Source organism: Columba livia, chromosome 28 (genome assembly GCF_036013475.1).
Source record: "Columba livia isolate bColLiv1 breed racing homer chromosome 28, bColLiv1.pat.W.v2, whole genome shotgun sequence".
NCBI lineage: Eukaryota > Metazoa > Chordata > Aves > Columbiformes > Columbidae > Columba > Columba livia.
The window spans coordinates 596,614-621,842 of NC_088629.1; the positions used below are offsets into that span (position 1 = coordinate 596,614).

A 25,229-nucleotide genomic window follows, 5' to 3' on the forward strand; every position below is an offset into this window, starting at 1 on the left:
GAGCGGGGGCCGCTCCCAGCGTCCTCCGGCAGGGGGCGCCGAGGTCCCCCGGGGCCAGGGGCTGATGTGGGGACACCGGGAGGCGGGGCCGCTCCCAGCCCGTTACTGGTGCCGAACTGGGGAGCTGCTGGGCGTCGGGTGGTTTTACTGGGCACGGGTACCAGCCCGGAGCCCAGAGCAGCGGGTCGCCCGGCCCGGCGGTGACACAAGTGCCGCCGAGCGCTGCCCGCTGGTTCCTGTTTACTGACTTGTTGTTCCGTGTTGGCGGCACAGGCGGCGGGAGCCGCGGGGGCGGGAGCCGCGGGGGGACACGGGGGAAACCGGGATGTGGAAACAGGAAAGCGGGCGAGCTCATCCCAGTGCTCCCAGTCCCCGCCCAGCCCAAACCGGGCTGCCTGGGGGCAGAGCTGCGGGGTGAGTGGGGGCCTGGGGGTGTCAGGATGCTCAGGGGGTGTAGGGATGCTCGGGGGGTGTCGGGTTGTTCAGGGGGCATCAGGATGCTCGGGGGGTGTCGGGATGCTCAGGAGGTGTCGGGATGCTCAGGGGGGTGTCTGGATGTTCAGGGGGCATCAGGATGCTCAAGGGGTGTCTGGATTCTCAGAGGGTGTCTGGTCTGTGTCCCCCTGGGGTGGGGGTGGGGCAGGTAGGACCCCACCACCCTCAGCCCCCCCGACCCAGCGAGGAGCCGCTCTGGTCCCCGCCGAATTCCTGGGCGCTTAATGAGTAACTGGCGCCAGGTGGGGGCCGGGGCGGGAGCCGCTGTGTTGGCGCGGGGCCGGGGGAGCGGCAGCGGGGGGCACGGGGGGGGACGCGGCTTTACGGGCAGTTTCAGACTCCGGCGCGCTCGGCTGAGACCCCCGGCTCGGCTCGTGCTCCCCAGGGTCCAGCATGGAGGGGCCCGACGCGTTCCTGGGGCCCCGCGAAGGGGCCCTGGGGGGGATCCCCCGGCACCCGGTACCGCCCCCAGCGCCCCGGCCGAGGAGGAGGAGGAGGAGGAGGAAGGGGACGAAGAGCGTTTTCAGGGGGTGCCGCTGCGCCGCTCCCGCGTCCCGCGAGCCCCGGGCTGCTCCCGGGACCCGTTCCGCCGGCACAGCTGGGAGCCGGGCACCGCGCTGCTGGGGGGCCCCGGCTGCCACCGCCTCAGGTAGGGGCGACAGGTCCCCGGTCCCCCCCCGGCCCTGCAGCGTCCCTGGGGGTCGGGATTCCCCGGGCAGTGTCCCCAAGTGCACCCCAGGGTGAGCGTCCCTGGTGCTGCGCCCCAAAATCTCACCCCATGGGAATATGGGTCCCGGAGTCCCACCTACCCCAGCTTGGGGCCCCCCATAGGGATGGGGGTCTTGGTTTAGGGTCGCCCCCAACCCCAGATAAAGTTTTGCTGTGGGGATGGGGGTCCCAGTTTGGGGTCCCGCCCCAGCTAAGGGTCCCCCGTGGGGATGGGGTCCCAGTGTCCCCCCGCCCCAGCTAAGGGTCCCTCTGTCCCCACGGCAGCGTGAGCCCCGATGACGTGGGCTCCAGCGCGGAGCGGCTGGGGGGGCCCTGGCGGGACCCCCGGCGAGCCCCCCTGCTCCACAGCAACGACGACCTGGGGTCCCTGCTCTCCGAGGAGGACGAGGACGGGGCCGATGCGCAGGTAGGAGCCCCCTTGTCTTCCTCATCTTCCTCCTCATGCCACCCGGGGGGTTTTAGGGACACAGGGACAAGCCCAGGTCACCATCCCAGTGAACACCGGTGTGAACCCAGGGCCACCATCATGGCGACAATCTGGCACTGGTATGAGCCCAGGTCACCATCCTGGGGACCATGTGGCACCAGTATGAGCCCTGTGCCCCCATCCCGGGGACCGGCAGCTGCCCTGTGCCCCCCCGGCCCTGCCGAAGGGTGACAAGGACAGGAGGTGGTGGCCCCGGTGCCAAGCCCGGTGCCAACCCCGTCACCGCAGCAGGAGGATGCCCGGTACCGGCCCAGCGCCCACGCCCTCTCCAAATCCGCGTCCCTTGGCGTCATCGACACCTTCCCCGACTGGGACGGTGAGTGCCCGTGTCCCCCCGTGTCACCCCATGTCCCCTCCGTGTCACCCCCGTGTCCTCCCCATGTCCCCCCTGTGTCCCCCCCAGTGCTGCAGCCCCATCGCTGCCCAAACCTCCCTCATAACGACCCAAAATCAATGGCACCGCTGCCACAGTTAATGATTTCTGCCTGCGGCAGAGCCGGCTGCGCCTCGGCCCTGTAAGGGGGGGCTTTTTAATTTAATTTAGTTTAATTTTAATTATTAATTGTTAATGTAATTGTTATTCTTTCCTTTCTCTTCCACCCTTTCAGACATTCCGCCGTTCGCCTCCCAGCAGAGCCTGTTCCATGGGTGAGTGGCGGTGGGGGGGACACGGGGACATTGTCCCCCATCCCGGGTTGTGATCGGGGGACCAGACCCCCCAGGGGAGACGTGGAAATGACGTTTTTGGCCCCAAATGGACCTTTTCTTGCCGGTGGCTGCGGGGAGGGGACAGGACGGGGCCTGTGGGGCTGGAAGGGGACGCGGGGGACACTGTCCCCCCCCTCCTGGCAGGACATTGTGCTGGTGGAACCGGGTCTCCTTTGTCCCCAGCGCCTGTCACAGCCCATTCCCGTCTTCATTAGGGCATCGTGGTGAGCGCGGTGGGGACACGCGAGGACAGGGACGGGGGCGCAACAGGGGACCAGGGTGGCCCCCCAAGCCACGAAGGACGGGGCTGTGTCACCCGTGTGGCCCACAGATGTCCCCTCCGTGTCCTCAGCCCGAGGAGCAGGGCTTGTCCCCCACCCAGGGTGGCTTGTCCCCCACCAGAGGGGTCTTGTCCCCCGCCCGTCCTGAGTGCCACCACCAGGAAAGTGGGGGGGTCCCTGCCCGTAGCGCCCCTAAACCTCCGAGCTGCCCCCACACAAACCGGGACCCCCCGGATTGCAGGGCGGGTGACACGGGGGTGTCACCGGGGAGGGGACGCAGCCACCAGCGGGGGGGCCGGGGGCAGGACGGGCTGCTGTGGCGGTGCCGGGGGGCGGGGGGCGGGGCTCGCTCCTCCCCGTTCCCTGGGACGTTGGGGACAGACCCGGATTGTCCCTCCCGGCTGCTCCTTCTCCGCAGCTTCGGGAGCCTCGGGCAGCTGGCGGGGGGGCGCCGGGACGAGACCCCCCTGGGCCGGACCCTCAGCTTCATCCGCAGGATGACGGGGAAGACGAAGGTGAGAGGAGGGGGAGGGAGATGGGGGAGGCGGGGGGGGGCATGGGGGGTCGCAGCCCGGAACGCGGCGCTCGGGGGGGTCACTGGCCGCGCTGACCTCCGTGCCTCAGTTTCCCCTCCGCTGCCGCTTTGTCAGAGTTTGGGATTGGGGGGAAACACCGAGTGTGCTCGGGGTGGGAGGGGACGGACCCAGCGCGGCCCCGCGCGGGTTTGCGGCGCTGCCGCCCCCCTTGTCCCTGTCCCCGCGTTGTCCCCATCGCGGTGCGCCCGGGGAGCCCGGGGGGGGCACGGGGGACCCCGCTGGGCCGGGGGGGGCCCGTGGGACCCCGCTGGGCGGGGGGCGGTCCCGCCGGGTCCCGCGCTCGGCCCCCCCGCGGCGGAGGAAATGAGGCTTTTCCTGGCCGCGGGCGCCGTTTGTGCGCTGAGCTCCCCCCGCCGTCCGCCCCCCCTCCGCTCGGGCCGTTTTCCTCTGGCCCGACCCCCCCGGCTCAGTTTCCCCACTCGCGGCGCCCGCTCGGAGGGACCTGCGGCCGATCCCGGGGGCGCGGGGGGATCGCAGTGACACTCCCCGGCCACCGCCCCCCCGTGCGGCCGGAGGAGCTTCGGGGACACTGAGGCACCGCCACATCGGCGTCTCGGGGACGCGGGGCGGCCGGCGCTTTGTGTCCCCTGTCACTCACTTCTGGGGGGCGAGCCCCACCCGGCCCCCCGGGTTGTGATTTGCCAGCGAGCGCAGCCGTTAATCCCCCCCCCTCCCCCGGCCCTGATCTCACCCCCTCCTCCCGCCGCCCGGATCAGCAGCCAGATGTTGACATCAGTGCGGGGCCACCCCCCCCCCGAGCCCAGCCGGGGCGACTCCGTCTGCGCCCCCCCGGTGCCGACCGGGGCTGCAAACGGGCTTAACTTCGGGATTTATTATTATTATTATTAATTATTATTCCTACTATTGTTTAGCGGGAGGACCGCGCCGCTTAGGCCGGGCTGGCGCTAAGGCTCAGCTCAGCAAAGTTTGTGCTATAAAATCCCCGGGGAGGAAGAAGGGGCCTGGAAAAGGGGGGGGTGCTGGTGGTGGTCCGGATCCGCCCCCCCGCGGTTGAGGGATGGGGAGCGGGGGGGTCGGTCCCGGCGGAGCACGTGGCACAGGGATGGTGGCACCGTCCCCGTGGCGGGGACAGAGCCTGCGGCCTGGGGGGCTCGGAGATTCGGGGGTCCCACCCTGCGGCAGGATGGGGACACGTCCCCGGGGCACCGCGGGAGGGGGACACTGGAGCGCAATGGGGGACACTGGTGGGGTCACCCCAAGAGAGGGGACCCCAGGAGAGGGGAGCGGAGCACCCGCTGTCACTTTGGGGGACACGCTGGGCGGGGGGGCTCTGGGCGTGGGCACTGGCCGGGAAGGAGCTGCGGGGGGGGGGGGGGGCGGGGAGGGACGTCCCAGCTATTTCAGGAAGAAATAATAACAATAATCGCAGCAGCGGCGCCGAGCTCGCGGCCGCGGGAACCCGGGGCGGCCCCGGTTTGGGGACTCAGCACGGTCCAGTTTTGGGGACACACCACGGGTCTTGGGGACCCCACCATGTCCGGTCGCCCCACACCCCGGGTGAGTCACGGAGCCGCTCAGCCCCGGGGGTCCCGTGGGGGTCCCGGGGTGTCGCTGCTGCTGTGGGTCTCGCCTGAGCCCCCTGTATCACCGGGGGGGCTCCTGTCCTTGCTGGGGGACGTGTTGGGGGGACCCAAAAAATCATCTCCCGCGATGCCGTGGGGTGAGCTCGTCCCCGCGGTGACGCCCGTATCCCTGTCGGTGGTTTTGGCAAGGGGCCGGTGCTGGGGTGACTCTGTCCTTGTGCCGGGGAGGACTGCGCGGCTTCCCCCCCAGGACTGTGGGGGTCCCCTCTGTGACCAGACCCCCCCATCTCCTCCCTGTGGGACCTTTTATGGCCGCACCGCTGCTCCCCCGTCACCCTCCGCTCCCACGTGATGCTCGCGGGACTTCCCGTGCCCGGATCGGGCCCCGCCACGTGGGGGGCGCTGGACCCCCCGTGAGCACCACCGTGGGCTCCCCCCCAGCCGCGTGCTCCCGGTCGGGGCTTCCTTCTGTTGGTTTTGGGGCAGTTTTGGGGTTCGGGACGGGGGGGCAGCGGAAGCGAACCCCAGCTGGGGGATTCGTACCCGGGGAGGAAGCAACAAACCGGGGTGGAGGCTCAGGGTGAGCGGGGCAGCGTCACCGTGTCCCTTGGGGTGCACGGGGCAGCGTCCCCACGTCCCCCAGTGCTCAGGGTGAGCGGGGCAGCGTCACCATGTCCCTTGGGGTGCGCGGGGCAGCGTCACCATGTCCCCTGGCGCTCGGGGTGAGCAGGACAGCATCCCCACGTCCCCCGGCGCTCGGGCAGCCTCGTGAGGGTTTGGTTCTGCTTTCGGGGCTGTGGTTGAGTTTAAACCCGGCCTTGGCAGCGGGAGGGAGCCTGGGCCGGGGTAACGGCCGCAGCTGCCGCCCGGACACGGCTCCGCCTGCTTTGGGGCCATTTGGTGCGTTTTCCCGACTTTTCCCGACAGCTGCGCTCGGCTCCCGGCGTGTCCCCTTGGCGGGGCTCGCGGGGCCGGGTTTGGCACCGCGGCGACTCGGCCTGGGCTGTTTCTGCAGGGAAACCGAGGCAGCGCGGCAGCTCTTGGCAGCACCGGCGGCTTTTCGTGGTTATTCATTAAGCCGAGAGCCACCGGCTTCGCTCCCGGTGGCCCACGCGGCTTTGTCCCCGGCCCCTTGTCAAGTGCCACCAGGCTCGGAAATGTGGACAAAAGGGACGTTTTGTTTGCTCGAGGAGCCGCTGGCGGGGTGGGCGGGTTTGCCCCGGTGACACGTGGGGACACGGGTCCCCAAAATCCCCCGCTGGGCTCCAGTTTCTCCTGGCAACCCCGGGAGCGTTATCTCGGCATAACCAGTAAGTGCGGTTTCTCCCGGCCGGCGGGTTAATGTTCACCGGGCCGCGGTTACGGAGCTCCCGCCGCCGCGCTCCGCTCCAAACGTGGCGTTTAAGGGAAAATAGCTGGTTTTTCCCAAAATATCACCTTTGGCCCGACTTCCCATCGCTGGGGGAGGATCCGATACCAATTTGCTCCGTTCGGGAGCTAAAAACCACGAAATGGAGGAAGAGGGTCACGCCGGGCCCAGAACGTGGGGACGAGATTCGCATGTCACCTTAAAACGGCGCTTCGGGGTATTTGGGGGTCTCGGGGGGTCCCATAGTGATGGGGGTGGAAACCCCACGGGATTTCCTGCTTGTTTTGGGGCTCCAGGGCCGCTGTCCCCCGGAGGAGACGGGTCGAGGTCCCCAGGGAGCCTGGGCAGGGCGAGGGCAGCGGTCCGGGAGACCCCGCCCGGATCCGGATCGGTGCCGGGGGGGCGGGACCATTCCCAGCGTCGCTCCCGGCTCCGGAGCCGCTCCGGAGCGCCCCGTTCCCACGCTGCCGGTGCCGCGCGCGGGGCCCGATCCTGCCCGGTGCGAACAAAGGCCCGCGGGCAGCACGAGGCCGGGCCCGGCGTTTGTCCCGCCCCGGGGGCGGGGCGGGCGGGGCGGGGGGAGCGGCGGCCCCGCGGATCATGTCCCGCATCGAGGCGCTGGCCCGGGCCCGGAGCGAGCGTGCCAAGGTGGGTCCCGGGGCAGCGCCCCCGCGGGGTGGGGGGTCCCCCACAGCCCCCCCTCCTTGGGGGCGCGTTTCCCTCCTCCGCTCCTGCCCCCCCCATCCCGCGCACCCCCCGCCCTTTGGAGGGGGAAACTCGCGCGAATCGCTGCCCTCAACCCCAAACCGTAATTTGGGGGGTTCCGCCCCTCCCCACCCAGCTGGGGGGGCAGGGTGCGGGGATGGGGGGCTTCCATAGGTTATGCACTTTGGGCGTCCCTTAGCAAAAAGGGGGGGACGCAAGGAGGAGCCCCCGCAAACCTCTCCCCATTGTGTCTCCTGGGCAGACAAACCCCCCCGCCTGCAGCGCTGCCTGCGCCCCCCCGGGCAGGGACCCCCGACCCCCGCCCGGCCCGCCCGTAACTTCTCCTCGGCCCCAACTTCCCCCCCCGGTTTCCGCCGCAGCTCCGGCCCCTTTGCCGGCTTGGAAACCCCCCCGGGGAGGAAGCGGCGGCTCCTCCTGCCGCGGGGGGGAGCGAATCGGGGACCCCCCCGCCGCGCTTTGATCCGCCACAGCCCGCCACAGACAAAGCCCCGAGCGTCTGGGGAAACTGAGGCACGGAGCGTCTCCCCGTTGTCACCCGTGACTTGGCGGGGGGGCCGGGGGGGGGTCAGGCGACATCGTGGTGCCCGGAGCATGTGGCAATCGCCGGCGTGGCGAAACGGTGGGTGAGGGGGGGCGGGGGGGGCAGCTGGTGCCGGCGCGTGGCTTTGTGCTCCGGCCGCTGCGGGCGCAGCGCCGCCCCCGGGCCCGTCACCCCGGCCGGGGAGGGGGCTTGGGGGTGCACGGGGACTCCCCCCGGCCCGCAGGGGCCGCCCTTGTGTGCACTGAGTTTGGGGGGGGTCCAGCCGTGTGTTGGGGTCCCAGCTCTGTTTATGGGGTCCAGCCGTGTGTTTGGGGGTTCCAGCTCTGTTTAGGGGATTCCAGCCCTATTTAGGGGATTCTAGCCCTGTTTGGGGGTTCTAGCCCTGTTTGGGGGGTCCAGCCGTGTGTTTGGGGGTTCCAGCTCTGTTTAGGGGGGTCCAGCCCTGTGTTCGGGGGGTCCAGCCCTGTTCGGGGGGCGCTGCCGGAGGTGCTAGCGGGGGGGGGAAGTGGTTGTTGGTTCCTGCGCCGGCCGGGGGGGGAAATGGCGGTTTTTGTTTAAGGAAAGTTTCATTAAAGCCCGTTCCGCCCCACCCAGGGCCGGGCCGGGGGGGCCGTGTCGCCGTGTCCCCCCGCAGCCACGGTCCCCACCACCACCCGGCGCGGCTTTAGAAATGGGGGGGCCCCCTGGCAATGGGGGTGCAGCCATGGGACCCCCCGGGCTGGGAAGTGCTGGTGGCAGATGGGATGTGTGGGACCCCCCCGTGGCGACCCCATGGCCGGGACCTTATTTTGAGGACCCCCCCGCTCCCCTAAACAGCGGCCGGGGGGTCCTCGGCGCTCCCACGCTGCACCCCCCAAACCGCTCCTTAGAGGGGGCAAATTTGGGGCCAAACCAGGACTTTTGTGCACGGGGGGGCACCCCCTGTTGGGGGGGGGGGGCTGTTGGGCACCCCCGGGCAGTTTGGGTCCAGGCATCTTTTGTTGCCACGCGCCGCTTTGTTCCGCGCGGGGTGGGGGGGGGACACTGTCCCCAACACGAGGGACCGACGTGTTACCGCGGGGCCATTGCGGGGGGGTCGCGTCCATCACCCAGCTCAGCCCGTGGCTTTTTGGGGGGGGCTGCCCCCCCCTCCCGGCTTTTGCAGCCGCGGCGGTGCCGCAGGGAGCTGGTTCGGGGGGGACACGGGGGGGGGACCCGGGGTTGTCACCCCCAAAGCTCCCCCGGAGTGTGGCCGGAGTTGGGGGGCGGGGGGGGTGAAATTCGGGGCGGTGTCGCTGCCACCGAAAACCCGCCCGCCGGAAAAGGGACGAACCGCCAAAAACCCCGATTCTATTTAAAGCGCAGAAACTTTCTGCGCCGGGGGGGCGGATGTGGGGGGACCCCCCCGGAACCCCCGTGTCGCGGATTTGGCTCCGTAGCGGATTTTGGGCGGGGGGTGAGGTTGGGGGTTTATTGCGGTGTCCGCTGGTGGGTTCGGGGGGCAGAGGTGGTGACACCCCCCCCACCCCGTGTTCTGCAGATGGGGACGGGGCCGCATGTGCCCCCCCCAAAGGGGCCGGGGGGGGCCGGGAGCCGGTACCGGGAGCGAATCCCGGCGCGGGGCAGGAAGGGGAACCGCCGCCTCCCGCCTTTGTCTGGCGGGTCCGGTTTCCTGCGGGGGGGGCGGGGGGGAAACGGCGAAACGAGGGGAAAATGGAGTAACTGGAGAGAAAGAAAACGGGGAAAGTGGAGGAAAGAGGAGGAGGAAGGAAAAGGGGAGGAAGGAAAAAAGAACCCAAACGAAGCAGAAAACAGCAAAAGGAAAAGCTGCAAAAAAGGAAAGAAAATAAGGAAGGAAAAGGTGAGAGAAAACAAAGAAAAAATAAGGAAAACAAAGGAAGAAAAAGGGCAGAAAAAGGAAAAAACCAGGGCAAAAAATAGTTAAAAAACCAGCTGGGGAGGAAAAGAAAGAGCAAAACAAACGGGAAACAAGGGGACAAACAAGGGGAACAGGAGACAAGGGCGGGGGGACAATGACCGGGCGGGGGCCGCGGGGGGGCCGCGGGGATGTTCTGGGGGGCCGGGATGTGCTGCTGCTCCTGCGCCCCCTCCCCGGGGGAGCCGGACGGACCCCCCGGAGCAGAGCAGGTGAGCCCCGACCCCCCCGCCGCGGGTCTCCTGCCCCGGGGGGGGGGCTCAGCTCGGGGTCTCCCACCCGCCTTCTGGGGGGTGGAAACTGGGACCCCCCTTGGGCGCTGCTGGGGGATGGGGGACCCGTCGTTTTGGGGGGGGGGGTGACCCGGTGCCAGGCACGGCTGTGACACGGCGGGGGGGCCGGGGACAAAGGCGGCTCTGTGGCGGTGGGGGTGCGGGCAGGAGCGGGATAACGCCGGCTTGGCTCCCCCTTTTTGGGAGGGGAAAGCACAGCGAGCCCCCAAGCGCTGTGCCCGTGGGGGGGGCGCTTCCTCTGAACCCCCGTTTTGGGGGAAAAACGACAAAAATAGCGACTTTTCTTCAAAGAGGAGGTGGGAAGGCTGCGCTCCGCGGTGCCCCCAGCTGGGGGGTGCTGGGGAGCGTCGTTACCACCCCCCGGCATCGCCACCCCCCGCGGCCCCCGCATCTCGTCCCCATTGGGGCTGGTGGCTGCGGAGCGGGGGGTGCGGGCCGGGAGCTCTCCCGTTGTCACGGTTACGGGCGATGGGGAGCCCGGGCGAACGCAGCCATCGCGGCTTCTCCTCCGCGCCGGGCTGGCACGACCCCCCCGGGCACCCCCAGCTCCCCGCGGCCATGAACCGCGTCCCCAGGCACGGGGGGGGCGCCACTTTGGGTGCCGGGGGGCGCTTGGCGAGCCGTAACCCCCGCCCGGCGCATCTCCCCGCACAGAGCAAGGAGAAGATGAAGGAGGGGAAGGAGAAGGTGACAATGACGGTGAAGGAGGGGAAGGACAAGGACGCCCGGTACACCAACGGCCACCTCTTCAGCACCATCACCGTGTCCGGCACCACCATGTGCTTCGCCTGCAACAAGAGCATCACGGCCAAGGAGGCGCTGAGCTGCCCCAGTGAGCCCCGCGCTCCGTGACCCGGGGACGAGCGGCTGGCCGGGCTCTGGGGACGCGGATTCGGGGGGGACGCGGGGCCGGGGAGCGTTCCGGGGTGTTCTGGCACCTCGCGGCGCGGTTGGTGGCACCGCCGGCTGCGCTGGTGCGGGGGATGCCATGGTGACAGATGGAGCCGGTGGCACCGGGCTGGCGCGGCAGCGTGATGTCCCCCCGGTTGCTGGTGGTGGCACCGGGCTGGCCTGGGGCGTCGTGTCCCCTGGGTTGGGGGGGTCTTGGTGGTGGCACTGGGTTGGCATAGGGCATCATGTCCACCAGGGTATAGGGGTCTGGGTGGTGGCACCGTGGTGGCACCGGGGTGGCCTGGGGCACCGTGTGCCCCGGGCTGGGGGTCTCGGTGTCACCACGCTGGCTCAGCTGCTCCCCAGCAGCTGCGGCTCCAGGTGTCACCGTCACCTGCTCCCATCACTCCCCTGGGATGGGGGTGGGGGGGGACACTCGCGGTGTCACCGGGGGGGTGGCCGTGCCGTCACCTCTCCCTGTGTCCCCCCAGCCTGCAATGTCACCATCCACAACCGCTGCAAGGACACGCTGCCCAACTGCACCAAGGTGAAGCAGAAGGTGAGTCCCGGCCCCGCGGGTGACACGGGTGGGGGGCTCGGCCGGGGGGGCTGGGGCCGGTGACGCCGGCGGTGCCAGGGATGCCGGCGGTGACGCCCCCGCTCCCCCCGCAGCAGCAGAAGGCGGCGCTGCTCAAGAACAGCTCGGCGCTGCAGTCGGTCTCGCTGCGCAATAAAAGTGAGTGGGGGCGCCGTGCGGGGGTGGGGACAGCGGTGTCACCGCGGTGCCCCCGGGGGGCTGTGGGGACACCCCGGGAGGGCTGGGGACACGTCCCCCCGGGATGCTCTGGGGATGCTGCTGTCCCGGTGGGCGGTGGGGGGGTCACGGCGTTGTCCCCTCTCTGTCCCCACCCAGATGCCATCCGGGAGCGCCCCAACTCGGCCATTTACCCCTCGGAGAGCTTCCGGCAGACGCTGCTGGGCCCGCGCCGCGGCCGGCCCTCCCTGTCCCTCTCCAAGAGCGTCTCCACCACCAACATCGCAGGGTAAATGGGGGTTGAACAGGACCGGGGTGCCCAGGGGTGTCCCCGGGGCGTCACCATCGTGTCCTGTCCCCTCACAGGACGTTCAACGACGAGTCTCCCCTGGGGATCCGGCGCATCCTGTCCCAGTCCACCGACTCGCTCAACATGCGCAACCGCACGCTGTCCGTGGAGTCGCTCATCGACGAAGGTGGGGACGGGGACACGGGGGGACGGGGGGACGCGGGGCGCAGGGACAGCCCCCAGCGCCGCCTCCTGCCCCCCAGGCCCCGACGTCGTCCTCAACCAGCTGCTGAGCGACCTGGAGACGGACGGGAAAGACTTCGAGGCGGATTCGTGGAGCTTGGCCGTGGACAACAGCTTCCTGCAGCAGCACAAGATGGACGTGATGAAGCGCCAGGACGTCATCTACGGTGAGGGGCAGTGGGGACGGGGACACGGGGACACTGGGGGCAATGGGGAGGTAGGGACGGGGTGGGGGACGCAGGGATGGGGTAGAAATGTAGGGACAGGGGTGAAGAGGTGGGGACACAGGGTAAGGGGCATAGGGACAAGGTAGGGGATACAGGGACAGGTCAGAGATGCAGAGATGGGGTCGTGGGGCTGGGGCAGGGGGACACAAGGACACATCAGAGCCACAGGGATGGGGATGCAGGGCTGGGGGACATGGGGACAGGATGGGGGACACAGGGACAGGTCAGAGGAACAGGGATGAAGAGATGGGGACGCAAGGACAGGGTAGGGGACACAGGGACAGGTCAGAGATGCAGAGTTGGGGTTGCAGAGCCAGGACAGGGAACACAAGGACAGGTCAGAGCCACAGGGACCAGGTGGGGACACAGGGACAGGGTAAGGGACACAGGGACCGGATGGGGGACACAGGGACCGGGTAGGGACACAGGGACCGGGTAGGGACACAGGGACAGGATGGGGGACACAGGGGCAGGGCAGGGACACAGGGGCAGGGCAGGGGACACAGGGACCAGGTGGGGACACAGGGACGGGGCAGGGGACGCGGCTGGGGCCGCAGGGCCAGTGTCCCTCTGCGGGCGGTGGTGACATCGCCGGCTGTCCCCGGTCCCTCCGCAGAGCTGATCCAGACCGAGCTGCACCACGTGCGCACGCTGAAGATCATGGGCAGCCTGTTCCGCAGGGCCATGCTGGAGGAGCTGGCGCTGGACCCCGGCACTGTGCACGGCATCTTCCCCGGCCTGGACGAGCTGCGCCAGATCCACCAGCGCTTCCTGGCCCAGCTGCTCGAGCGGCGCCGCCACTCGCTGGCCTGCGACAGCAACAAGAACTTCGTCATCGACAGGCTGGGGGACATCCTGGTCAACCAGGTGGGGACGGGATGGGGTACAAGGTGCTTGGGGACATCGTGGTCAACCGGGTGGGGATGGGATGGGGTCACCAGAGCAGCATGGGCTGCTTGGGGACATCCTGGTCAACGAGGTGGGGATGGGATGGGGACACCAGAGCCACCAGGGATGGCTCAGAGTGGCATGGGCTGCTTGGGGACATCCTGGTCAACCAGGTGGGGATGGGATGGGGTACAAGGTGCTTGGGGACATCCTGGTCAGAGTGGTAGGGATGGGATGGGGACACTGGGGCTGGCTGGGGGGAGCACAGGGAGCTTGGGGACATCATGGTCAACCAGGCGAGGATGGGGTGGGGTCACCAGCGATAACCTGGGGGATACAGGTTGCTTGGGGATGTCATGGTCTATGAGGTGGGATGGGATGGGGACACCAGAGCTGGCCTGGGGGCCTATGGGCTGCTTGGGGACAACGTGGTGAGCCAGGTGGGGGTGGCACGGCCAGCAGAGCTGGCGGGGGGTACGACCTCGCCGATGTCCCCTCGGTCCCCAGTTTTCGGGCGCCAGCGCGGAGCAGCTGAGGAAGGCGTACTCGGAGTTCTGCAGCCGGCACACGCGCGCCCTGAAGGAGTACAAGGAGCTGCTGGCGCGGGACAAGCGCTTCCAGCAGTTCATCCGGGTGAGGACCCGGCCCCGACGGCGCGGGGGCCCTGGGACGGGCTTTGGGGTCTCCCTGCGTTCTCCAAGCTGGAAGATGCCTCTGCCGGCTCCACGCCTCAGTTTCCCCAATGCTTCGTTTCCCTAACGTTTCTTAACGTGGTTGTGAGCGCAGGGGGGGGTGGCGGCTGCTCTGCCCTCATCCCCCCCTCCTCTTCCTCCCGGGCCGGCAGAGGATGACGCGGTCCCCGCTGCTGCGGCGTCACGGCGTCCCCGAGTGCATCCTGCTGGTGACGCAGAGGATCACCAAGTACCCGGTGCTCATCGAGCGCATCCTCAAGAACTCCAAAGGTGCCGGCGCTTGGGGGGACACCCGTGGTTGGCGGGGGGGTCTCCAGCCCTGACCGCGCGTGTGTCCGCAGACAACGAGGCCGAGGTGGCGGACCTGTCACGGGCGCTGGCGCTGGTGAAGGAGCTGATCTCGGCGGTGAACGCCGAGGTGCACGCCTGCGAGCTGAGCGCGCGGCTGGGGGACGTGCACCGGCGCCTGGACGGGCGGGCGCGCGTGCCGCTGCCCGGCGAGAGCCGCCACGGCGTCTTCGGCAAGGACGAGCTGCTGCGGCGCCGGCTGGTGCACAGCGGCTGCCTGCTCTGGAAAACCGCCGCCGGGCGCTTCAAAGGTGCGGCGGCGCGGGGGGTGTTGGGGGACCATGGCACTGGGGCGCTGGGGGAGCAGGGTGGTGTGGGATGGGGGTACCAGGGGATTTGGGGGAGCAGGGTGGTGTGGGATGGGGGTACCAGGGGATTTGGAGGAACAGGGTGGTATGGAATGGGGGTACCAGGGAATTGGGGTGCTGAGGGACCAGGGTGCTAGAGGATGGGGTACCAGGGGATTTGGGGAAGCAGGGGATGGGGGTACCAGGGGATGGGGATGTTGGGGGACCAGGATGGTGTAGAATGAGGGTACCAGGGCATTTGGGGGACCAGGATGATGTGGAATGGGGGTACCAGAGAATTGGGGTATTGGGGCAGGGTTACAAGGGGATGGGGATGGTGGGGGACCAGGACGGTGTGGAATGGGGGTACCAGGGGATTGGGGTACCAGGGGATGGAGGTGCCCAGGGACCAGCGCACCAAGGGATGGGGGTACCGGGGTATTGGGGTGCTGGGGGACCAGGATGATGTGGGATGGCGGTACCGAGGATTTAGGTATCAGGGGATGGGGGACCCTTGGGGATTTGGGACCTGCATTTGGGGACACTGGGGGACTGGGGTGCCAGGGACAGGGGTGACTCGGGGGTGGCCCTGGGAACGTGGCACCGGCTCTTCCTGACCCCCCCTGCGCCCCCAGACGTGCTGGTGCTGCTGCTGACGGACGTTCTCGTCTTCCTGCAAGAGAAGGACCAGAAGTTCACGTTCCCCACGCTGGTGAGAGCGGCGAGCGGCCCCCGCTGCCCCCAACAACCGGCACCGCCAGCGCTGTGCCGGCACCGGGGCGGCTGTGCCGGCAGTGGGATGGCACCGGGATGGCACCGGGGTGGCTGTGCCGGCACTGGGATGGCACCGGGGTGGCTGTGCTGGCACCGGGATGTGGTCCCTGGTCCCCCATCCATTCGCACCCCATTTTCCCCCAGGACAAACCCCCCGTGATCTCGCTGCAAAACCTGCTGGTGCGGGACATCGCCAACCAGGAGAAGGGGATGTTCCTGCTGAGCGCGGCGCCGCCCGAGATGTACGAGGTGCACGCGGCCTCGCGTGACGACCGCAACACCTGGATGCGCCTGATCCAGCAGACGGTCAGCCTGTGAGTGACCCCCCGATTCCAGGGGTCCCCGTGCCCAAGGGGCGGGCGATGGGGAGCTGGGTCTGCTGGGCCGTGGGGGGATGTGGGTTAGGATGGGGTGATGGGGGGATGCAGGTGGGATGGGGGATGCGGGTAATGGGGTGGGGGGTCCCAGCTCTGACCCCCGTCCCGTCCCCCCAGCTGTCCCAGCCGCCAGGACTTTCCCTTGATTGAAACGGAGACCGAAGCGTCTATACGCAAGCTGAAAGGTGGGGGGTCCCTGCCCCTGTGTCCCCCCTCCCTGCTTGAACCACAGCTCATCCCCCCGTCCCCATTTGTTTCCCTCATCCCCATTTGTCCCCCCCTCCCCATTTGTTGTCCCCGTCCCCCCAGACCGCATCCAGCAGCACGACCGGCAGATCTCGGCGCTGCTGGAGGAGAAGGTCGGGCTCTTTGCCGACATGCTGGCGCTGGCCAGCGGCTGCGAGGAGCCCCCGGCCCCCCTGGCTCCCCCCCGGCCCCTGTTCCGCTGCGACTCGCCCGAGGCTTCGCAAGGGGAGAAGCTGCTGCACGACGCCATCCGGGAGGGTACGGCCGGGGAACCGGGGCTCGGGACAGGGGAACCGGGGCTCGGGATGGGGAGACTGAGGCTCAGGGTGGGGAACCCGGGGCTCGGGGCTCACCCCTCGCCTCCCCGCAGTGGAGAGCCTGAAGGAGACACTCACCTGCGCCGGACGCGACCGGGACCACGACAACGTCACCGAGGGCGAGAGCTGCCCCAGCCCCGGCGCCAGCAGTGAGGGGGACACGGGGAGCGGGGGGTCTGGGGTCCCAGCGCAGGGGGGGCTCTGACACCCCCGTCTGTCCCCGCAGACGGTGACGCCGGCAGCTTCAACGGCTCCCTGGAGTTCTGCAGGGCGGATTCGGACACCGGGCAGAGGGTGAGCGCGGTGGGGGGCATGGGGGGACATGGGGGACACCCCCACCCTGTGCCGGGGACACCGCGGTGTCACTGCTCTCTCCCCATAGGATGGGAATGGGAACCAGCTCCTGCAGAGAGGATCCCAGGAGGTAAGGAGGGCGGGGGGAGCACCAGCATGCCTCAGTTTCCCCACTCGGGTTTAATGGGGGGGGTGCTCACCATCCTGTCCTCTCTGCTCCCCCAGGAGATCAACCAGCGGCTGCTGAACCTCTACAGCCTCCTGCACGGGCTGCAGGTCGGTAGGGATGGGGGACAAGGTGACATCCCCCTGCCTGCAGGGACAGGGATGGGGGCGACAGTGGGGACAGGGATGGGGGACAAGGTGACATCCCCCTGCCTGCACGGATAGGGGTGGGGGGGGACAGGGAGAGGGGGAACTATGGGGCTGGGGTGACAGGGAAGGGGACAAGGTGACACCCTCTTGGCTGCACAGACAGGGGTGGGGATGGTGGGGACAGGGACCCGCACACCTTCACGGACAGGGATGGGGGGACAAGGGGGACAGGGATGGAGGGACTTTGGGGTGGCGGGGCCCAGGTGTGACCCCCGTGGCCACGTCCCCGCAGGCGGTGGTGACCCGGCAGGACACGCTGCTGGAGCTGCACCTGCAAGAAGCCGCCGAGAAACCATCCCGGCGCGGTTCCCACCCGGTGACCCCGACCGAGCTGCCGGCGCGAGGGGGCGAGAAGCCTGGGGCTGTTCCCGGGGCTGTCACCGGGGCTGTCACCGGCGCCACGGAGCTGGCGCTGCTGCAGCGGCAGCACGCGCTGGTGCAGGAGGAGCTGTGCCGCTGCCGGCAGCTGTGCCAGGAGCGGGCGCAGGAGGCGGCGGCGCTGGAGACGCGGCTGCGGGACAGCGAGCGCGAGCGCGGGCGGCTGGAGCGGGAGCTGGAGGAGGCGCGGGGGCCGCGGCAGGACGCGGCGGGACGGCGGCGTGGGGGCACGGAGCCGCGGCGCCGCAGTCTGCCCGCCGGGGACGCGCTGTACCTCAGCTTCACCCCCCCACAGGTGACGGGACGGGGGCGCGGGCTGTGGGGTCAGCGCGCGGGGTTTGGGGCCGCTGGGGCTGTGCTGGGTGTGTCTGGTGTCTGAGCGCCCTCCAGCCCGGCTGGGGTTGTGGGGTGTCGGGAGGAAGATGGTGCTGCTCACGCACAACACGGGTTTCCAGCCTCAGCCCCCGGGTTGGGGGACGGGGGGGGGGGGGGGGAGACGCGTTCGTGTGTCACAAGGGTGTCCGGCCTCAGCGTCCTCAGCTCCAGGGTGGGGGGCTCAGCCCTCGGTTTGGGGGTACGGGGGGTCAGCCCTTGGTTTGAGGATGGAGAGCTTGCCCCTCGGTTTGGGGGCGGGGGGCTCGCTCCTGAGCTTGGGGGTGGGGGGAGCTCACCCCTTGGTTTGGGGGCGGGGGGCTCACCCCTCAGTTTGGCCGTGGGGGGTGTCACCCGTCAGTTTTGGGTAGGGGGTCACCCCTCGGTTTGGGGGCGGGGGGCTCGCCCCTGACCCCGCTCTGTTCTCCCACAGCTGGGCCACGGCGCCCCCCCCGGCAGCCTGTCGTACCCGCCCCCCCCCCTTCGCCGCCCCCCGGCCGGAGCTGGATTACCGGGGCGGGGGGGACCCCGAGGCGCTGCGCGGGGCCGAGGACGCGCTGGACACGCTGCTGGAGGACGAGGACCTGGGGAGCGGGCGCTCGCCCCCCGCCAGCCCCCGAGGTGGGACGGGAGGGGACGGGAGGGGTCCCAGGGGCTGGCGTCGGAAGGTGACATCCGTGGGGTGACACCATGGGGCTGACGCTGTGGGGTGACACCCGTGGGCTGACACCTGTGGGGTGACGCCGTGGGGTGACGCCGCGCTTCCCGCAGATTTCCCGCGCATGCAGGACATCCCTGAGGAGGTGGAGAGCAGCCAGGAGCTGCGGGACGGCGACGGGGACAGTTAGGGACCAACCCGCCCCCCGGCCCCCCCGCGGGGTTTGGGGAGCTGCCCTTCCCCTGGGAGCCTTTCGGGACTCGGGGGGTCACCCCCTCCTTGCTGGTGACGTGGGGCGGGGACACGGTGATTCGGGACCGATGTGTGTGTGTCCCCCCCCGCCCGGGTTTATTTATTTATTCTGTCTGGGGTGTCCTGGTCTGTGTCCCCCCCACCAGCGACGTCCCGGGGGTGAACCCGTGTCACCCGGAGCTCGTCCCGCCCCCGTCGGTCTGGGGGGGCTGCCCTGGGCGGGGGGGCGGCAGGGACAGGTGGTTTTAATCGGTTTAACTGTAAAAAGGAAAAGAATTAAAAAGACCGTTTTGGACCCAAACTGTGCACGTGGGTGGCTGGGGGGGCGGGGGGGGTGTCTCAGCCATGTGATGAGTTTTGGGGTCTCATCTGTGTGGCGGATGGGGGGTCCCATCCATGTGATGAGTTTGAGTGGGGGGTCCCACCCGTGTGATGAGTGGGGGTCCCGTCCCTGTGATGAGTTTGGGGTCCCACCCGTGTGGTGAGTTTGGGGTCCCACATGTGTGACAAGTTTGGGGTCCCATCCGTGGGATGAGTTTGGGGCCCCATCCATGTGGTGTGTTTGGGGCCCCACCCGTGTGATGACTGGGGGTCCCGTCCATGTGGTGAGTTTGGGGTCCCACCCATGTGAGGAGTTTGGGGTCCCATCTGTGCGATGAGTTTTGGGGTCCCACCCGTGTGATGAGTTTGGGGTCCCACCCGTGTGAGGATTGGGGGTCCCATCCCTGTGCTCAGCGGGGTGCCAGCGGTGCAGCGGGGGGGCCGGTCCCCGGCACGCGGGAGGTCCCGGGGAGGTGCCGGGCTGGGACGAGCCCGGGCGCGGCGCTGCCCCCGGCGCGGGAGGGGACGCGGGTGCCGGGCGGAGGACGCGCACCCGGCGCCGCACCCGCGCACCCGGCGCTCCGGCACCCGCCCCGGCGAGGGGTCCCGGTGACCCCCGGCCACCATGAGGCGGATGTTCTCCTGCTCCAGCTCGCAGGTGGCGGTGAGTGTGTCCCCCTGACCCCAGCCCTGGTGGGGCGGCACCCGGTCCTGCGCGCACCCGTGGGTGCTGCCGCGGTGCAGGGGGGCTGAGGGCGCGTTTGGGGCGAGGGGATGCTGCAGCCCCCCTGTGCCTGCTGGTCCTGGGCTGCAGCGGCCATGGGGCTCAGCGCCGGCTGCCATCCTGTCCCGGCTCAAATCCCAGCCTAAATCCCAGCTCCAGCCTAAATCCCAGCTCCAGCCCAAATCCCATCCCCAGTGCCGGCTGCAATCCCAGCTCTGGCGCTGGCTGCAATCCTGACCCCAATCCCATCCCCAATCCCGACCCCAATCCCAGCCCAAATCCCAATCCCAATCCCAACCCAATCCCAGCCCCAGTCCCAGCCCAGACACCCAGCCCTGACCCCTGATTCGCGGCCACCCACCCCAGACCTGGTCCGGCTCCCGTGCTGGTCTCAATGCCGGTGCCGGTGCCCCCCCGCAGCGCGGCGCAGCCGGCGCGGCACAGCTCGCCAAACCAGCCGGGCCGGCGCAGGCAGGGACTCGCTGGCGGCCTCGCCCAGGGCCGGGCTGTGCCGGGCTCGGGGTCCCCAGCGCCCCCTCCCCCAGGAGCAGCCGCTGTGTGGGGGAGCGGAGGCGCAGCCCGGCGCCACGGCGGGGGGCCCGTGGGGGGACGTGTCCAGAAGAGGCGCTGGTCCTGGGGAAGCCGCGCCTCCGTTGCCCTCGCCCCTTGGTGGGCTGGGACGGGGGTGTCACTTGTCCTCCCCAGGTTGAGAGCTGGACCAAGCAGGACCAGAAGCTGCTGGAGGCGGTGGAGAGGGGGGACGTGGGCAGGGTGGCCGCCCTGGCTGCCCGCAAAGCCGCCCGGCCCGCCAAGCTCAACGCCGCGGGACAGTCCGCGTACGTCACCGCGCGGCGCGGGGACACGCGGGGGTCCCGGGCCCTGACGTGCGTCACGACCCCCTCTTGCCGTCCAGGTTCCACCTGGCTGCGTCCAGGGGTCTGACCGAGTGCCTGACGCTGCTGCTGGCGCACGGCGCGCCCGTCAACGAGAGGAACGATGACGGTGAGTTGGGGACACGCTGGGGACACCGCCCGGTGTGGGGGGGACACAGACACAGCGTCCTGTCCCCGTGTCCCTTTGCGTGAGCGTCCCCAGCCCCGCAGCCCCAGGCGCTGGGCAGCGCCCTGTCCTGCCCAGCCGGGGTGACGTGTCCCCAAGGCGAGGTGTCCCCTGGGGGGGCATTCCCTGCCAGCTGCGTCCCCGCTGTCCCCAACGTCCCCAGCCCGCGGATCTCTTGCAGGCAGCACCGCGCTGCATCTGGCCACCATCGCCTGCCAGCCCCAGTGTGTCAAGGTCCTGCTGCAGGTAGGGGACAGGGACATGGATGGGGACAGAGATGGGAATGGGGACGGAGAGCAGGACAGGGACACGGAAGGGGACAGGGATGAGGATGGGGAGGGGCAGGGCAGGACACCAGGTCGGGGACAGGCCCTGCCCGCTGTCCCCCCCAGTACGGTGCCAACGAGGACCACGTGGACGCGCAGAACCGGACCCCCCTGCACTGGGCTGGTAAGCGGCGGGGACCCCCACACTGGGCTGGGACTGGGAGGGGGACGAAGGCTCTTCTGGGGGTGCCCCTCTGACCCCCCTCGCCCCGCAGCCTCCTCAGGCTGCGCCTCCAGCGTCCTCCTGCTCTGCGACCACGAGGCCCTTCTGGACGTCACCGACGCCGTGAGTGGGGTGACAGGGCTGCCAGGGCTGCCAGGGACGGCGGGGGTGACAGGAGCCTCGTGTCCCCCCCCAGCAGGGACAGACGCCGCTGATGCTGGCGGCGCGGGGGAACCACGCTGCCATCTGCGCGCAGCTCCTGCAGAGAGGGGCCGACCCCCGCCTGGGCGACAAGGACAACAAGTGGGTGGCCGCGGGGACAGGGGGACGCTGGGGGTGGCGGGGAGGGGGTTTCTCTGCTCTGCACCCCCATGCCCTGGGTGCTGGCTCAGCGGGGACCCTGGAGATGCCCCACGCAAAGGCAGCTCCGGCGCTGTCCCTTGTCCCCACGGGACACCGCGTCACCCGTCCCGCAGGACAGCCCTGGCGCTGGCCCGCGAGCACGGCAGCCGCGACTCGGCCGAGCTGCTGCTGCGCCACGGGGCGGCCGCGGGGGACACGGACCCCGGTCACCGCGCCGGGGGCTCAGGTGAGGCCCCCACCACCCACTTCCCTTATTTTAGGGGAAAAACGTGGAAAACAGGGAAGAAAGGGGTTCGTTTCTTGTCCTCGCAGCGGCGAGCGGCCCCGGCGCAGCGCAGGGCGAGGAGACGCCGGACAGCGAGGAGGAGGAGGAGGAGGAGGAGCAGGATGAAGAGCAGCGGGTGCGGCGGCTGCGGGAGCGGCTGGCGAGGAAGAGCAGGCAGTGCCGGCGGCTGGCGAGGGCGGCCGGCGCCATCCGGCAGCGGGTGCGGGAGCTGGCGCCGCTCCTGCCCGGCCGCGGAGCCGCCGGTGATGGGGACGAGGACGGCGCCTGCCTGGCCCTGCTGGAGGAGCTGAGGAAGAGGATGGTGGCCGAGGAGGAGGAGGCGGCTGCGGGCCCCCCAGCCGCGCCGTGGCTGGGTGGGGACGCCGGCACGGCGGCGCTGGCCCCGTTCCTGGCCTGGCTGGGGGACGAGTGCGCGGCGCTGCGGGCGGCAAAGGCCGCGGCCCTGGCGCGCAGCCGGGGGCTGCGGCGCGAGGTGGAGGCGGCGCTGCGCGGCAAACTGCACTACGAGGTGGTGTCGGCCGCCGCCGTGCGGACGAGCCTGGCGGCCTGGGAGAAGCTGGCGGCCGCGCTGGAGCGGGCGCTGGGCCGCGCCGACCACACCCACGCCCAGGCGCTCCGGGGGTCCCGCGCCCTCCTGGAGACACTGCGGCGGGAGGGGGCATGGGCCGGGACGGAGCCGGCCCCGAGCCTGGTGACCGACATGGGGCCATCCCAGAGCCCGGTGACCAATGCGGGGCCATCCCAGAGCCCGGTGACCAACATGGGGCCATCCCAGAGCCCGGTGACCAACATGGAGCCATCCCAGAGCCCGGTGACCAACGCGGGGCCATCCCGGAGCCCGGTGACCAATGCGGGGTCATCCCAGAGCCCGGTGACCAACATGGAGCCATCCCAGAGCCTGGTGACCAACATGGAGCCATCCCAGAGCCCGGTGACCAGCATGGGGCCATCCCAGAGCCCAGTGACCAACATGGGGCCATCCCGGAGCCCGGTGACCAACAGGGAGGGTGTGAACGTGGAGCAGGAGCTGCGGGAGCTGAGGGAGAGCAACGGGGTGCTGCTGGGGGAGCTGGTGCGGCTGGACCGCGAGCGCGAGCGGCTGCAGGGGGAGCTGCGGGGGCTGCGGGAGCGCGGCGGCCGCGCCGGGGCGGCACGGGCGGGGCCCGGCATGGCGGCGCTGGCGCGGGAGCTGGTGGCGCTGCGGGACGGGGTGGGGCAGCGCGTGCGGGAGGCGGGCGGTGCCGGCGGCGCCGGGGCGGGCGTCCTGCGGGAGCTGCACCGCAAGCTGGACGGGCTGGTGAGGTCCCAGCAGGAGGCCTTGCAGCTCATCGCCGAGATGGAGGGCGACGGCGGCCATGGGGGTGGTGACGGCACCCGGGGTGGTGGCACCCGTGATGATGGTGGTGGCACACGTGGAGATGGCACCCGTAGTGTTGACACCCCTGGCAGTGGTGATGGCACCCGTAGGGGTGATGGTTGCACCCATGGTGATGGTACCCATAGGGGTGCTGATGGCACCCATGGAGATGGCACCCGTGATGATGGTGATGGCACCTGTGGTGTTGACACCCGTGGCAGTGGTGATGGCACACATAGGGATGGTGGTGGCACCCACGGTGGTGGCAATGGCACCCGTGGGGACACCGGGGCTGGGCTACTGGCTGAGCTGGAGGCTGCACTGGGCGAACTGGTTGAGGAGCTGGGGATGGCACCGGGTCCCCACGCGCGGCAGCTGCTGGAGCGGCTCAGCGTCACCGTCGCCGCCCTGCGCGGCCGGGAGCGCCACGGTGGCAATGGCGGTGCCGAGCAGCAGTGGGCGGTGGAGGTGGCACGGGCACAGGAGGAGGTGACAGCGGTGGAGGTGGCACGGGAGGAGGTGACAGTGACGGTGCCCAAGCGGGAGCTGGAGCTGCAGGAGAAGGTGTTGGGGCTGGAGCGCAGCCTGGGGACCCTGCGGGCCAGGGCGGGCCAGCTGGCCAGCGCCTGCCGGGACAAGGACACGACGGTGAGGGCCTGGTGGGGACGGGACAGGGGCCCCTTCTTGTCATTGTCTCCATCACCTTCTCATCACCACCCCCTTCCCATCGCTGTCCCCATCACTGTCCCCTTCCCGCCACTGTTCCCATCGCTGTCTCCCTGTCACCCACCCCACCCCAGCATTTCCCCATCCCCACACCCCAGGGGACCCACATTTGGGGGGGCAGGGGCTGCCCGGGGACCTCTGGGGACAACCAGGACCTTCTCCCCACTCGAGTCCATGTCCCAGGGCCTGGGAGCAGATGGGGACCAAAGGGACAAGCCCAGGGTGTGACAGGGGTGGCCGGTCCCCCCAGCACCCTGACATTGTGTCCCCCCCAGATGAAGAAGCTGCTGGTGGAGACGGAGAAGCTGTCGGCCGAGGTGCTGGGGCTCCGCGGGCAGAACGCCCGGCTGCAGCTCCAGCTGGAGGTGGGCGCCAGCACCCGCTGTCACCTCGTGTCACCCGCTGTCACCTCGTGTCACCCGCTGTCACCTCGTGTCACCCGTCCCCACCTTCTTCTTCTCCTCCTCAGGTCCAGGAGAAAAACCACCGGGACATCGTAGCCGTCTACAGGACGCACCTGCTCCACGCGGCCCAGGTGGGGCCCGCTGTCCCCCCTTGTTTTGGGCTGACATGGGGTGGGGACAACTTGTGGTCACCCCCCATGGCCAAGCTCTGCTCCCCACAGGGCTTCATGGACGAGGGGGTGCACGCCATGCTGCTGCGGATCCTGCGGACAGGGGAGTGGGGGGCAGGATCGGACCCACTTCCATCACTCCCCCCGAGCCATTAAACTGGAGAAGCCATGTGTCCCTGTCCTGTGTCCCTGTCCTGCGTCCCCGTCTGCAGCCGAGAGGGCTGGATTTGGGGAGGGTTGAGCTGGGGGGGTCCTGCTCCAGGGGGTACCCAGCAGCTGATTCTGGGGTTGGAGGGGCTCATGGCACCCGCCACGGGCTGGGCAGAGTTCAGGCTGGGACTGGTCCCCATGCAGGACCAGCCCCATATAGTGCTAGTCCCACATAGCACCAATCCCCGAACAGCCTAGCGCCCTATAGAATCAGCCCCATATAGAACCGGCCCAACACAGCCCCAGCCCCGTATAGAATCAGCCCCATACAGCCCTAATCCCATACAGCACCGGTCCCTACACATCCCCATACAGCACCCGCTCCATACGGGAAGCTCGGAGCCGCCCCCTCCCACCACGGGGGCGTGGCGAATCGCCAGTGGGCGTGACAAACGATTAGTGGGCGTGGCGACGAATCAGTGGGCGTGGGCGCGGCGAGAAGTGGGCGTGGTGGGAAGTGGGCGTGTTAATAAGTGGGCGTGGCGAAGGGAATGGGCGTGCCCTGCGCCTGCGCGGTGTGCGCGCAGTTCCGGCGGTGCCGCTGCCGTGTCCTGAGGCGGCGGAGCTGAAGGTGCGACCGGGGAGAGCGGGAACCGAGCGGCGGCGGGACCGGGACCGGGACCGGGACCGGGACCGGGACCGGGACCGGGACCGGGGGCGGGGGAACAGGCCCGGGCCGGGGATGCGGGACGGAGGGCGCTGTGAGGTGGAGTGGGGCTGAGGGGGGATGTGGGGCTGAGCGGTTCTGAGGCGCCGGTGGGGCTGAGGAAGTTG

At 69.7% G+C, this 25,229-nt stretch overlaps 2 protein-coding genes and 1 long non-coding RNA gene across 5 annotated transcripts; 2 read left to right on the plus strand and 1 right to left on the minus strand.

Moving 5' to 3' along the window:
• Positions 1-310: 310 nt before the first annotated feature.
• On the plus strand, positions 311-18,647 carry ARHGEF2 (Rho/Rac guanine nucleotide exchange factor 2). The gene is given in 28 exon segments (XM_065042782.1): positions 311-414; positions 881-1,144; positions 1,489-1,630; positions 1,940-2,027; positions 2,320-2,359; positions 3,119-3,215; positions 10,339-10,516; positions 11,067-11,134; positions 11,248-11,311; positions 11,489-11,618; positions 11,696-11,805; positions 11,882-12,028; positions 12,705-12,955; positions 13,484-13,609; positions 13,821-13,938; positions 14,010-14,267; positions 14,939-15,015; positions 15,222-15,391; positions 15,572-15,639; positions 15,764-15,958; positions 16,071-16,166; positions 16,244-16,311; positions 16,400-16,441; positions 16,537-16,587; positions 16,919-17,359; positions 17,870-17,890; positions 17,892-18,057; positions 18,208-18,647. Coding segments are annotated over 28 exon segments (3,642 nt in total). The 5' UTR covers positions 311-325; the 3' UTR covers positions 18,285-18,647.
• LOC135576563 (uncharacterized) lies at positions 18,418-20,015 on the minus strand. Its single transcript, XR_010468353.1, has 2 exons — positions 19,753-20,015; positions 18,418-18,604 (listed from the first exon to the last, which is right to left on the minus strand). It is a non-coding gene; the product is annotated as an uncharacterized LOC135576563 (long non-coding RNA).
• On the plus strand, positions 18,783-24,414 carry ANKRD35 (ankyrin repeat domain 35). 3 transcript variants are annotated; one of them, XM_065042787.1, is made up of 12 exons: positions 18,783-19,331; positions 20,097-20,227; positions 20,305-20,393; positions 20,632-20,696; positions 20,843-20,900; positions 20,992-21,062; positions 21,136-21,242; positions 21,416-21,528; positions 21,615-23,593; positions 23,947-24,036; positions 24,141-24,206; positions 24,297-24,414. In XM_065042787.1, the coding sequence occupies exons 1-12, from the start codon at positions 19,293-19,295 to the stop codon at positions 24,399-24,401; spliced, it is 2,913 nt and encodes a 970-aa protein (XP_064898859.1). In that variant the 5' UTR covers positions 18,783-19,292; the 3' UTR covers positions 24,402-24,414. The 3 variants fall into 3 exon arrangements, with proteins under 3 accessions (XP_064898859.1, XP_064898861.1, XP_064898858.1); XM_065042789.1 differs by having other exon boundaries at positions 21,139-21,242; XM_065042786.1 differs by lacking the exon at positions 21,416-21,528 and having other exon boundaries at positions 20,992-21,242; positions 21,563-23,593.
• Positions 24,415-25,229: the final 815 nt, after the last annotated feature.